Source organism: Prionailurus viverrinus, chromosome E2, assembly GCF_022837055.1.
Source record: "Prionailurus viverrinus isolate Anna chromosome E2, UM_Priviv_1.0, whole genome shotgun sequence".
Classification (NCBI taxonomy): domain Eukaryota; kingdom Metazoa; phylum Chordata; class Mammalia; order Carnivora; family Felidae; genus Prionailurus; species Prionailurus viverrinus.
This window is the reverse complement of record NC_062575.1, coordinates 50,055,708-50,067,089: the sequence shown is the minus strand read 5'-3', so window position 1 is coordinate 50,067,089 and position 11,382 is coordinate 50,055,708. Positions and strand designations below refer to the sequence as shown.

The following is an 11,382-nucleotide window of genomic DNA, read 5'->3' as shown; positions in this document are numbered from 1 at the left end:
TGGCCCTCTGTCTTACTTGGAAGTCTCCCAGAGGCTCCCAGCTTTCTGTCTTATGTTTGGTTTCTCCTTCCCTCTGAGGGCCAGGTGTCTCGGCCACCTTGAGACTCCTGTCCTGGGGTCCTGGAGAGAACGAGTAGCTCTCCATCAGGGGGTTGGTCGGGAAGAAGCTCTTTGTGGCTTCTCCCTGGCCGTTTACCCCTGTGGTGGCGGGGAATTGAAGTTCTGAACCTCTGAGCCCATTCCTGGGTCTTGTTTGCCCCTCGTGGGCCCTGGGCTGGAGGCCTGGGTGCTCATGAGGTATGCCTTTCTCTTGGAGTCCGTCTCAGCCCCCCTGGGCCAGGGACATCTCCCTTTCTCAGGGCTTTCAGAAGTGGCCGTATAACTGTCACCAGGATGTTTTACATTACCTCATTTGGGAAGTAAAATAGGGGAAGGGGCATTTTAATCAACCCACCCAAATCCTGGACCCCCTTCAAGCCTGCACCACATTTAAGTTGGGAACTGAGAGTGTGTGTGTTAGAGAATCTGGGCGGAAGCTGGGATGGCATTCTGGGCAGAGGCCATGGCGTGGGCCAAGGCCAGGACATGGGAACGAGCCTGGCTCCCCAGGGGCAGTTGCTTAAGAGACTTTAAGGGCAGATCTGTCTGGAAGGGTGGACGTAGCCCTTGCAGCTGTGCTGTCCAACGCGGATACAGGTAGCTATTTAAACGAACTGCACTGAGGGGCACCTGGGTGGCGCAGTCGGTTAAGCGTCCGACTTCAGCCAGGTCACGATCTCGCAGTCCGTGAGTTCGAGCCCCGCATCGGGCTCTGGGCCGATGGCTCAGAACCTGGAGCCTGTTTCCGATTCTGTGTCTCCCTCTCTCTCGGCCCCTCCCCCGTTCATGCTCTGTCTCTCTCTGTCCCAAAAATAAATAAACGTTGAAAACAAAAATTTAAACGAACTGCACTGAAAGGAAAGGAAGAATTTACTTCCTCGGCCACACTGGCCACACTTCAAGTGCTCAGTGGCTGCTGTAGTAGAGCGTACAGATAGAGAACAGTGACATCCCTGCAGAAAGCAAGAGGACGGGGCTGTCCCGAAGGTCTGTGAACGCCAGGTCGAAAAGCTTGGACATTATCCTGTGGCCAGGGAGGTCAGGAAGGGGTCTGAGCAGAGCAAAGGGCAGTCAGAGGTAACAAATTAGCCCAAACCCGGTGTCTTAAAACAACAGAAATGTAGAACCTTCCAGGTCTGGAGGTCTGAAGTCCAAAACGGGTCTTACTGGGCTAAAACTCAGGATGTAGGCAGGGCCGTGTTCCTTCTGGAAGCTCTGGGGAAAATCTGCTTCCTTGTCTTTTCCCCAAATCCCCGATTCCCCTTCTGTATTCAAAGCCAGCAGTGGCAAGGGGAGTCTTTCACATCACCCTGACGTTGACTCTTCTGACTCCTGCCACCTTTAAAAGATCCTCGTGTTTACCTCGAGACCACCTGGATACTCTGGGATGATCTCCATGTTTTAAAGTCAGCCAATTAGCAACTTTGATTTCTTCAACCGTAATTCCCCTTTGCCACATAGCATATTGGCGGGTTCCAGGGATTAGGATGTGGATGTCTTTGGGAGGCCATTGTTCTGCCCACCGCGCCCGCTATGGGTGAGGCCGTGGAACTGCAGTGTGAAAAACAGCTGAGGCCCCACTCACGGGGTGACATTCCTCTGGGAGAGAGACTGCAGCATTGAGCAGTGATAAACGTGTGAGGCAGATAAGGCAGGGCAGTGTTACAGTGATGGGCGGGGTGGCGTGGTTTAGATAAGGTCAGCGGGGGAGGCATCTCAAGGGACTGATTCCTCTGCAGGAAGAATTCCTCTGCAGTGAGAAGTAGGGGAGGTCTGGAAAAGCAAGTGCAAAGGCCCTCGGGCAGGAGCTGGCCTGAGCTATACACGCGATCCACCCTGGCTCATCAGGTCCCGGCCTGCTGGCCTTGTTTGGGTACAAGCAAATCCCATCTCTCCTGGCCTGTTTCCCCACCTGTACAATGACGTTTAGACCAGAGATCAACACCCCTCAAGTGCGTTTGCGTTCCTGAAACTTGGATGGTGGTGTGGTTGCTGCAGAGGGCATCTTCCAGAACAGCTCTGTGTGTAAACATTGATACAAACCGCACTTCCGGGTGTGGAAGGACTTGAATCCTCACCCTCGCCCACCCCTCCCCCAAGGCTTTGCTGAGTGGACTGTGGTCTGGCGGCCTGCTAATTTGCACTTGCCTGCTCGGTCCTACCCCTTATGCTGGATACTTCCACAAAGCATCTCTCATTCCATCCACACATTTTGGATCTGAACTCAAACACTCCCTCCTCAAACATATCTTTTCTAACCCTCTATATAATAATATGTGCTAGGGGCGCCTGGGTGGCTCAGTCGGTTGAGCGTCTGACTTCGGCTCAGGTCATGATCTCACAGTCCGTGAGTTCGAGCCCCACATCGGGCTCTGTACTGACAGAGACTGGAGCCTGCTTCAGATTCTGTGTCTCCCTCTCTGACCCTCCCTCGTTCATGCTCTGTCTCTCTCTGTCTCAAAAATAAATAAACATTAAAAAAAAAAATAGTATGTGCTAGGTATATATACACTCTTCTTGTATCTCTTGTCATAGTTGTCACTTGATTTATGGTCAAATTTACCAGTCTTTTCCTCTACGATGTGCATTTCTCGTGTCGTACGGATTCCTTCTGTACCTTTGAGGTTACTAAGATATTCTCCTTTATTATTTCCATCTGTTTTGCTTTCCCAACTTAAATCTTAACTCACCAGAAACTTATTTTTGTGTATGGTATGAGACCAGGATCTGTAAGATTCCTATTGCTGCTGTAGCAAACTATCCCAAGCTTAGGGGCCTTAAACTACACAAATTTATTTTCTTACAGTTCTGCAGGTCAGTGGTAGTCCAATGTCAGTCTCAGTGGGCTAAAATCATGGTGTGCAAGTCTGTGTGCCTTCCGGGGAGGATCCATTTCCTTACTTTTTCTAGTGTCTGGAGGCTGCCTGAATTCCTTGCCCCATGGCCCTGCATCCCTCCAGTCTCTGCTCCCATTGTCACATGGCCTCTGACTCTTCTGCTTCCCTCTTTCCCATATAAGGACCCCTCTGGTTACGTTGGTGGGGGGGGAGGGGGCTGGAATAATCAGGATAATCTCCCCATCTCAAGGGGATAATCTCCCTCCTTTAAAGTCAGCAGATTAGCAACTTTGATTCCTTCATCCATAATTCTCCTTCGCCCCATAGCATATTTGTGGGTTTCAGGGATTAGGGGCTGAACATCTTTGGGGGGCCAGTATTCTGCCTAACCACGCCCAAGATCCTTAATCACATCTGCAAAGTCCCGTCTGCCATGTGTAAACTAACGTGCTCCCGTCCTGGGGATTAGGACGTGGACCTCTTTGGGGGACCATTATTCTGCCTCCACAGGGTCCCACTTGGTTTTTTTTCCATACCTCTCAGCTGGTTCACAGATTAGCCTGTCCTTTCCCCACTCACCGACAGCAGAGATCTGCAAACGACATCCCATGGGCAACACCCAGCCCACCTACTATTTCTGCAGAGTTTTACTGGACCACAGCCACACTCATTCACCCATGTATCATAACGTGTACAGCTGCTTTTGCACCACAGCGTCAGAGTGGGGGTAGTTGTAGCAGACACCGTGGCCTACAAAGCCTACAAACATATACTGTCAGGCCCTCATGGACATGTGGGGATTGTCACTAGTCAGGACCCCCGGTAAGCACAGGTCTGTTTCTGAGCTCCTGGTTCTCTTTCACTGGCCTGTTCCCAAGCCCATGCCACGGATGTCATTCATTGAATGGCGTCTTTGGCCATGTCAACATTGAAATAATTCTTGGTGGTGGCTGCCTCCCCTACCCCACCCCCTCCCGCCCCGCTTTAGGTTTTTTTTTTTTTTTCTTCTTTTCTTTTCTTGGTCCCTACTTGATTAGTGCCCGCTTCCCTCACTAGACCAGGCTTGTCTTGTTCACTGGTGTGTTCCTACCATCCTGGGCAGGGGCCAGCACACTGTGGGCACTTAATACACATCTGAAGAGTGAAGGACAGCTCCAGGTTATCTCAGTCATTCTTACTTTATAGCAGGAGAAACAGGCTTCAGGAGGGAAGTGACTGCCAGAGATGATGCCTGCGTCCTTATAAAGGCCTTATAACACTCCCATGTTCTAGATAAGGCATCTGACTCCAGAGAAGGGTCAAAGCTTGTCCAAGGTCCCCCAGTGGTGGGTCAGGGCTGGCTCTAAAGCTTGAGCTTTAAAAAAAAATTATACTGGGGTACCTGGGTGGCTCAGTCGGTTGAGTGTGTCCGACTTCGGCTCAGCTCAGGTCGTGATCTCGAGGTTCAGGAGTTCGGGCCCTGCATCAGGCTCGCTGATGTCAGCCTGTCAGCACAGAGCCTGCTTCAGATCCCGTGTCTCCCTCTCTGTGCCCCTCCCCTGCTTGTGACCTCCCCCAAAATAAATATTTAATTTTTTTTTTTTTTTACTCTTGGTAGTATACCCTTTGTTCTTGCTTTCACTATTTAGTATATTTAGGGACTCTTTCCCCATCTATACAAGTAGACTTTTTTTTTTTTTCTCCTACAGCAACATAGTCCATTCTGTGGCCCTACGGGAATTTATTAGCTGGTCCCCTACCAACGGGCACTTGGATTGTTTCCCGTCTTTGGCCACAACCATCCCACTGTGGACATCCTCACCCTTACGCCTATTTCAACGTGCTGAGTTTATCTACAGGATAAGTTCCTAGAAGTGGAATAGTTGACACGACCATGTGTGCATTTAAAATTTTTTATAGATACAGTCAAAACGGCCAAAATGCAGGCACCAATTTAACTCACAATAAGGAGAGACCCTGTTTCCCCACATTCCTCACCAACCCCCGGTGCTAGCAGACTTTTTACTTTCGCCTTATGAATAGGAGGGAAGAAACCGGAGCCAGGACTTGCTTTCAACCCACAGCTCCAAACCCATAGTTCGGGGCCCAGTGCTAACTATGGGTGACACCTTTCCCTTCCCCAAACAGGTGAGCAGAAGTCCTCAGCCCGGTAAGTTTGAGCCCAGCGTGGAGCAGAGGCAAGTCCATACAGCCCAGCTTAGAAATGCCACCTCTTCATTGACCGGGGCTGGCGGCAGGGGGGCGCTGTGAGCCAAGGGGAGGGCTCACTCGCGCTCCCCCTGGCTCTCAGCCTGGTGGTGGCTGCGTTGGTGAAGGAGCAGGAGGCGTCTTTGGCCAAAGGCCTGATCGCAGCTGGAGCAGCGATGCCGGGCCGTGGCCTGGCTGCCCGGCGCCGTGGGGGGGTCATGACACAGGCGATGGGCGGCCAGTTTGGAGGGGAAGGAAAAAGCCTTGGGGCAGTGCGGGCAAGGATAAGGGCGGGCGTCGGTGGCGTGGTGGGTGTGGCGGTGGGCGGCGAGCTTGGAGGGGTAGCAGAAGGACTTGGGGCAGTCCGGGCACGGGTAGGGGCGGGCAGGCGCATGGGTCCAGAGGTGGGCGGCCAGCTTGGAGCGGTGGCCAAAGGCTTTGGGGCAGTGTGGGCACGGGTGTGGGCGGGCACCACTGTGCGTGAGGCGGTGAGCTGCCAGCTTGGAGGGGTAGGAGAAGGCCTTGGGGCAATCGGGGCACGGATGCGGGCGGGCGCCGCCATGTGCCAGCCGGTGCGTGGCCAGCTTGGACGGGTACGAGAAGGCCTTGTCACAGTCGGGGCAGCGGTGCGGGCGCTGGGGCGGGGGCCGCCGGCGGGGTCGAGAAGGCGCCCCCGCGGACGTGGCAGGCCCGGGAACCGACTGGCTGGGCTTCTGCGGCGAGCCCTGGTGGGGAGCTACAGGACAGGAGGGCGGGTGGGCTCCAGGCATCAGCCAACAACCTGAATTTAGGCCAGGCTTCCCTCCCCCGCCCCCCACCCCGTCCCAGCCTTGATACTTGGAGTGTATCTGGACACTCAAGGGTCATACTGAGATTCCTCAAATGATCATCCTAAGGGGCTCCAAAGGGTTACGGAGCTGGAACCCCAAAGCGACTAAGATGTTCGTTTCCAGTACATTCCCAAGTGATCACCCTGAAATTCCACATATCAAACCCCCTGACCCTCCTTGAATTTTCTGAGCCCCAAAAATGATCACTGAATTTCCCCAACGCCAAATAGTACGATTCCCCAGAACGCGATTCGGAGCAACCCAAATGGCCATCACCCTAGGCCTTCAAACTTTCGCCCTGAGATTCCCTCAAAATGTGATTCTCTTGGCCCCAATTCCTGTAGAATGTCCCCTACTCACAGGCGGGACTGCTCTCACCTCCTCCTTTGGTTATAGGTTCCTTGCCGGTGGGACTAGGATCCGTGTCCCCGGCCGCGGACTCCGCATCTCGTTCCAGCATCTTGCTGGCCCAGGAACCCAGAGGGAGCTAGGCCACGCCGGTGATGATCAGGCTGATGGGGATAGGCTATCGGGCCTAAAATCACGGACCAGTGTTTTAGGAGCGAGGTCTTAAGTCTGGAATCCAAAGGCAGGGCAGGTGTTGCTTGCGGGCCGGCGGAGCCTAAAAGCACAACTAGCGGGGGTTTATGCAAACGTGACCCTTTGCAACTTAGACCCAGGCTTGGAGCCCTTGAACGGAGTGGGCGAGGCCTCTACAACTTAAACTCTGGGGCGGTCCTGAGCGCGGAGCTGCCGAAGCCTGGATCCACAGTGGGCGGGACCTCCCCCCATTAGAACCTCCCAGCAGTGGAAACTAAGACGGGAATGGGCGGGGCCATATAAATAGGCTCCAAAGCCACTCAGACCCAGGGGAGGGGCCTTCCAGCGGGGTGGGCGGGTCTTTTACAACTCTGTCCCAGGGGAGGGGCCTGAGCTCAGTGGGCGGGATTCACCTCCAATAGGTAGCTTTACCGGAGTCGCGGTTTAGTCTCAGTCCATGGACGCCGCGTGAACTGCTTCCTCCTTGTTGCTAAATTTCATCCCCAGCGTGGAGGGTAGAGGGGAGACCTGGAGGGAGATGCAGAAAGAATGTGGCCTGTCTTGCGATTAAGAGACGCCTAATGGATTTCTCCTTCGGGGTCTCAGGCGTCCGGGCCTCAGTGCACCCCTCGGAATCATGGCATTCGGGCACCAATGCACCCTACCAAGGCTCAGGCACCAATGCAGTCCCTCCGGAACCTATGCATCAGGACTCCAGTCGATTCTTTTCCGGGAGATCCTGGCGTCCAGCCCCCAATCCACTTCCCGAAGACCCAGGCATCCAGGCCCGGACCCGAGCCCGGCTCACCTGCGGAAGGCCCCTCCCCGGGGGCGGGGCTCCGGGCCCCTCCCGCAGCGGCCGCTGCAGCTGCTGCGCTGCCCTCGGACGCGGCGGAGCTGCACCTCCCGGCGCGCGCCCAGCGACGGGAGGGGAGGGAGGGTGCGCGAGTTGCTCTGCCCAGCCTCATTTCCATCCACTCCTCCCACGCGGGGCCCGGTGGGGGCGTCAGTACGCATGCGCAGTCGCGGCCAGCTGAGGCTGCCGCGGGAGAAGAAATCGAAGGGGTGGGTGCGCGAGGCAGGCAAGTTGGTGAGCAAGCGCGGAGCTAGTCTAAGGGCTATAGGAAAGTGTACTGCGGCTTGCGGGGCCTACGGTGGCTGAGTGGAGTCAAGCACGTGCAGGACCTAACTCGGGGAAACTGGGTTTAGAGATCACTGAGACACTGCCCAGCATAGGCACCTTCCCTCTCTGTGTCCCCCTTCCTTTCGAGAATTCGTTGGGAGCCTGAGTTCACTCTCCGGAGGGAATTGCAAGGAACGTCTGCCCAAGGCTTTTGCAAAGAAGTCAGGCCAATTTTTCGTGAGTGGGCGGGGTGAGACTCCAGGTTCAGAGAAAGCTGAGGTCCAATAAAAAATGTGTTATTTGCATAGGCCCCCGGCACCCTTCGCCATTGGGTGATTCAAGAATCTCAGCCCCTCCTACCCCAATGCCCCGGCCCCGATGTGGTAAGGGGAGGGGGACGGCGGTTCCCGAAATATCCCAGCGGGAGTTCTTGGGAGGGTTGGATCTCCTGGTGCCAGGCCCTGGGTGCCACGCTTGGCACCCTTCCCCGGGCCGTGACGGTGCACTTTCCCGCCCAGCACGGGAATGACCGTGAAGTGCCCATAAAAATGCCCTGCATGGGTGGGTCTTCAGTGTGATAAGGTCTGGCGAGTCCTGGGAGCCCTGGGTGTTAGGTGTAGGGTTATTCGAACTCTGGAGCCGCATTGCCTGGGTAACCAGTTTGGAATCTTGACTTGGCCACTTTCTATCTGTGTAACCTTGGCCAAGTCCCTTCATCTTTCTGGGATGTTAGGATTAAATTCAGTAATCAATGGAAAGTTTAGACCAGTGCCTACAGTGCTCAATGCATGTTACCAATATTACGTTTTGTTTTTATTGTGCATTGAAATAGGCCATGATAGAATCAAATAGGCCAGAATAGCAAGTTCAGAGAGCTCAAGGTGGGAAGGAACATGCTGCGTTCAGGGGATCTTTCCTACCTCCATCCTCCAAACTCACCTTCTTTCCAGGGCTGGTCCATCCCATGGTCCATCCTACTTCAGGGCTTCTGCACTAGCGGTTCTCTATGTCCTCCCCCAAGGTCATTCCTCCATCAACATATTTGTCTGACTCCCCACTCTGATCTCATTTCAAATATTACCACTGCAGAAGGCCTCCCCTGTCCACCGTAGCTCATGATGCTCCCTTCCCTTCATTATTCTGTTGTCACATCTCCCTGGTAGGCACTTAATACAGTATTCCTGTCCTCTAGAATGTATTCCCTGTTAAGACGAACAACTTGTCTGCCTTGTTCACCCTCTGTCCAGAACAGGGTAGGTGTCCAATAAATCTGTATCAAATAAACGATGGAAAGGATTAACAGCCAGAAGTTCTCTGTGACGAGTAGATAGACGTTGGGGGCAATACAGAACTTGAGGTCAAGGAATTAGAAAGAGGTCTAGCTGAGTGGGAAACCAAGGAAGGGGTTTAAATATGGGAAGTGGCATGAACTAGTTTAGGTCTTCATATACTCTCTCTCTCTCTCTCTTTTTTTTAAAGTAGGTTCCATGCCCAGTGTGGACTCCAACATGGGGCTTGAACTCATGACCCTGAGATCAGGACCTGAACTGAGATCAACAGTCAAGCGCTTAACCAACTGAGCCACCCAGGGGCCTCAATATACTCTTTTTTAGAAAATTGTTTTAGTTTATGGAAAATTTCAAACATGACCAAAAGAAAGGAAGAGGAAGAGTATAACCAGCCCCATCACCCACATGACCAATTTTGTTCCATCATCCCCTCCCCCATTAAGTCCCTTGAGTTATTTTGAAGTAAATTCCACACATTTCATCCAGAAACACTTAAACCTGCGTTCCTAAAAAATAAGGACTCTTTCTCTCTTTGAAACACAACTAAAATATCATTATCACAACTTTCAAACTTTAGAGTCATTTCTTTTTATTTTATTATTATTTTTTTTAATGTTCATTTATTTTTGAGAGATGGAGAGCGACAGAGAACGAGCAGGGGAGGAGCAGAGAGAGAGGGAGACACAGAATCCGAAGCAGGCTCCAGGCTCTGAGCTGTCAGTACAGAGCCTCACGTGGGGCTTGAACCCATGAACTGTGAGATCATGCCCTGAGCCAAAGTCAGACCCTTAACCGACTGGGTCACCCAGGCGCCCCAAGAGTCATTTCTTCACATTATCACATTTCTGCCATTGTCCCCTGCATATCTTGCTTTTCATTTTTAAGAACAATGTTTTATTTCAAACATACAGAAAGCGTGAGAATATAATTGGTTTTTTTTAATTTTTTTTTTAATGTTTTTATTTATTTTTGAGACAGAGAGAGACAGAGCATGAGCAGGGGAGAGGCAGAGAAAGAGAGGGAGACACAGAATCTGAAGCAGGCTCCAGGCTCCGAGCTGTGAGCACAGAGCCTGACGCGGGGCTCGAACTCACGGAGTGTGAGATCATGACCTGAGCTGAAGTCGGACGCTCAACCAACTGAGCCACCCAGGCGCCCCTAGAATTGTTAACAATAGAAGTGGCTGGCATCAGCAATTATCTATTGATGGCCAATGTTTCATTCCCCCACCCACTCCTCCCAGATGATTTTGAAGCTATATGCCGGACATTATATCCCATAAATATCTTTTTATTACACTTGTTGCGTCTGCATCAGAATTTAAACAAGATCCACACATTGTGTTTGTTTTCTGTGATTCTTTAATCTGTCGTTGGCATTTTATTTTATTTTATTTTATTTTATTTATTTTTTAATTTTTTTGATGTTTACTTATTTTTGACAGAGCGGGGCAGGGGCAGAGAGAGGGGGAGACACAGAATCTGAAGCAGGCTCCAGGCTCTGGGCTGTCAAGGCATAGCCTGATGCGGAGCTCAGGAGCTATATCATGACCTGAGTGGAAGTCAGGCGCCTAACTGACTGAGCCACCCAGGCGCCTCTTTTGACTTTTTAAAAAAAAATTTTTTTTAACATTTATTTATTTTTGAGACAGAGACTGAGCATGAACGGGGGAGGGGCAGAGAGAGAGGGAGACACAGAATCGGAAGCAGGCTCCAGGCTCCGAGCCATCAGCCCAGAGCCCGACACGGGGCTCGAACTCACGGACCGCGAGATCGTGACCTGGCTGAAGTCGGACACTTAACCGACTGAGCCACCCAGGCGCCCCTGACATTAAAAAAAATTTTTTTATGTATTTATTTTGAGACAGAAAGCTCAAGTGGGGGAGGGGCAGGGAGAGAAGAATCCCAAGCAGGCACTGTCACTGCAGAGCCCGAAGAGCTGGATATGGGGCTCGAGTTCACAAACTATGAGATCCCGACCTGAGCCAAAATCCAATGCTTAACTGACTGAGCCACCCAGGCGCTGCTGTGATTGATATTTTAAAAGGCTCACTCTGGGGGCGCCCGGGTGGCGCAGTCGGTTAAGCGTCCGACTTCAGCCAGGTCACGATCTCGCGGTCCGTGAGTTCGAGCCCCGCGTCAGGCTCTGGGCTGATGGCTCGGAGCCTGGAGCCAGTTTCCGATTCTGTGTCTCCCTCTCTCTCTGACCTTCCCCCGTTCATGCTCTGTCTCTCTCTGTCCCAAAAATAAATAAACGTTGAAAAAAAAAAAAAAAAAGGCTCACTCTGGTTGCTGCATGGAAAACAGACTGTAGGGAGGCAGAGCAGAAGCCAGAAGCCCAGCGAGGTGGCTGCTATATATTAATTATAATATTAACTACCAGCATTTAGTTAGCACTTCTTGTATACCTGAAACTATCATGAGTGTTTGGTATACGTTCTTTCATTTCATCCTGACAGCAAGTTTTTAAGAGGAGGC

At 52.2% G+C, this 11,382-nt stretch overlaps 1 protein-coding gene across 8 annotated transcripts; it reads right to left on the bottom strand.

Moving 5' to 3' along the window:
* Nucleotides 1-4,814: 4,814 nt before the first annotated feature.
* ZNF575 (zinc finger protein 575) lies at nt 4,815-7,699 on the bottom strand. Of its 8 annotated transcripts, none has more exons than XM_047837043.1 (4): nt 7,302-7,699; nt 6,907-7,021; nt 6,332-6,529; nt 4,815-5,859 (listed from the first exon to the last, which is right to left on the bottom strand). In XM_047837043.1, exons 3-4 carry the CDS (start codon nt 6,411-6,413, stop codon nt 5,201-5,203), a joined length of 741 nt encoding a protein of 246 aa, XP_047692999.1. In that variant the 5' UTR covers nt 6,414-6,529; nt 6,907-7,021; nt 7,302-7,699; the 3' UTR covers nt 4,815-5,200. The 8 variants fall into 8 exon arrangements, with proteins under 8 accessions (XP_047692999.1, XP_047693000.1, XP_047693002.1 ...); XM_047837044.1 differs by having other exon boundaries at nt 6,332-6,488; XM_047837046.1 differs by having other exon boundaries at nt 6,332-6,575; nt 6,926-7,021.
* Between the last annotated feature and the right edge of the window lie 3,683 nt (nt 7,700-11,382).

Bases quoted from the DNA above. Each gene is read 5' to 3' on its own strand.
- ZNF575 (XM_047837043.1), bottom strand. From the start codon at position 6,413: ATGCTGGAACGAGATGCGGAGTCCGCGGCCGGGGACACGGATCCTAGT. The intron at 5,860-6,331 runs GTGAGAGCAGTC...CCTGTCCTGTAG, and splicing joins ACCTATAACCAAAGGAGGAG to CTCCCCACCAGGGCTCGCCG.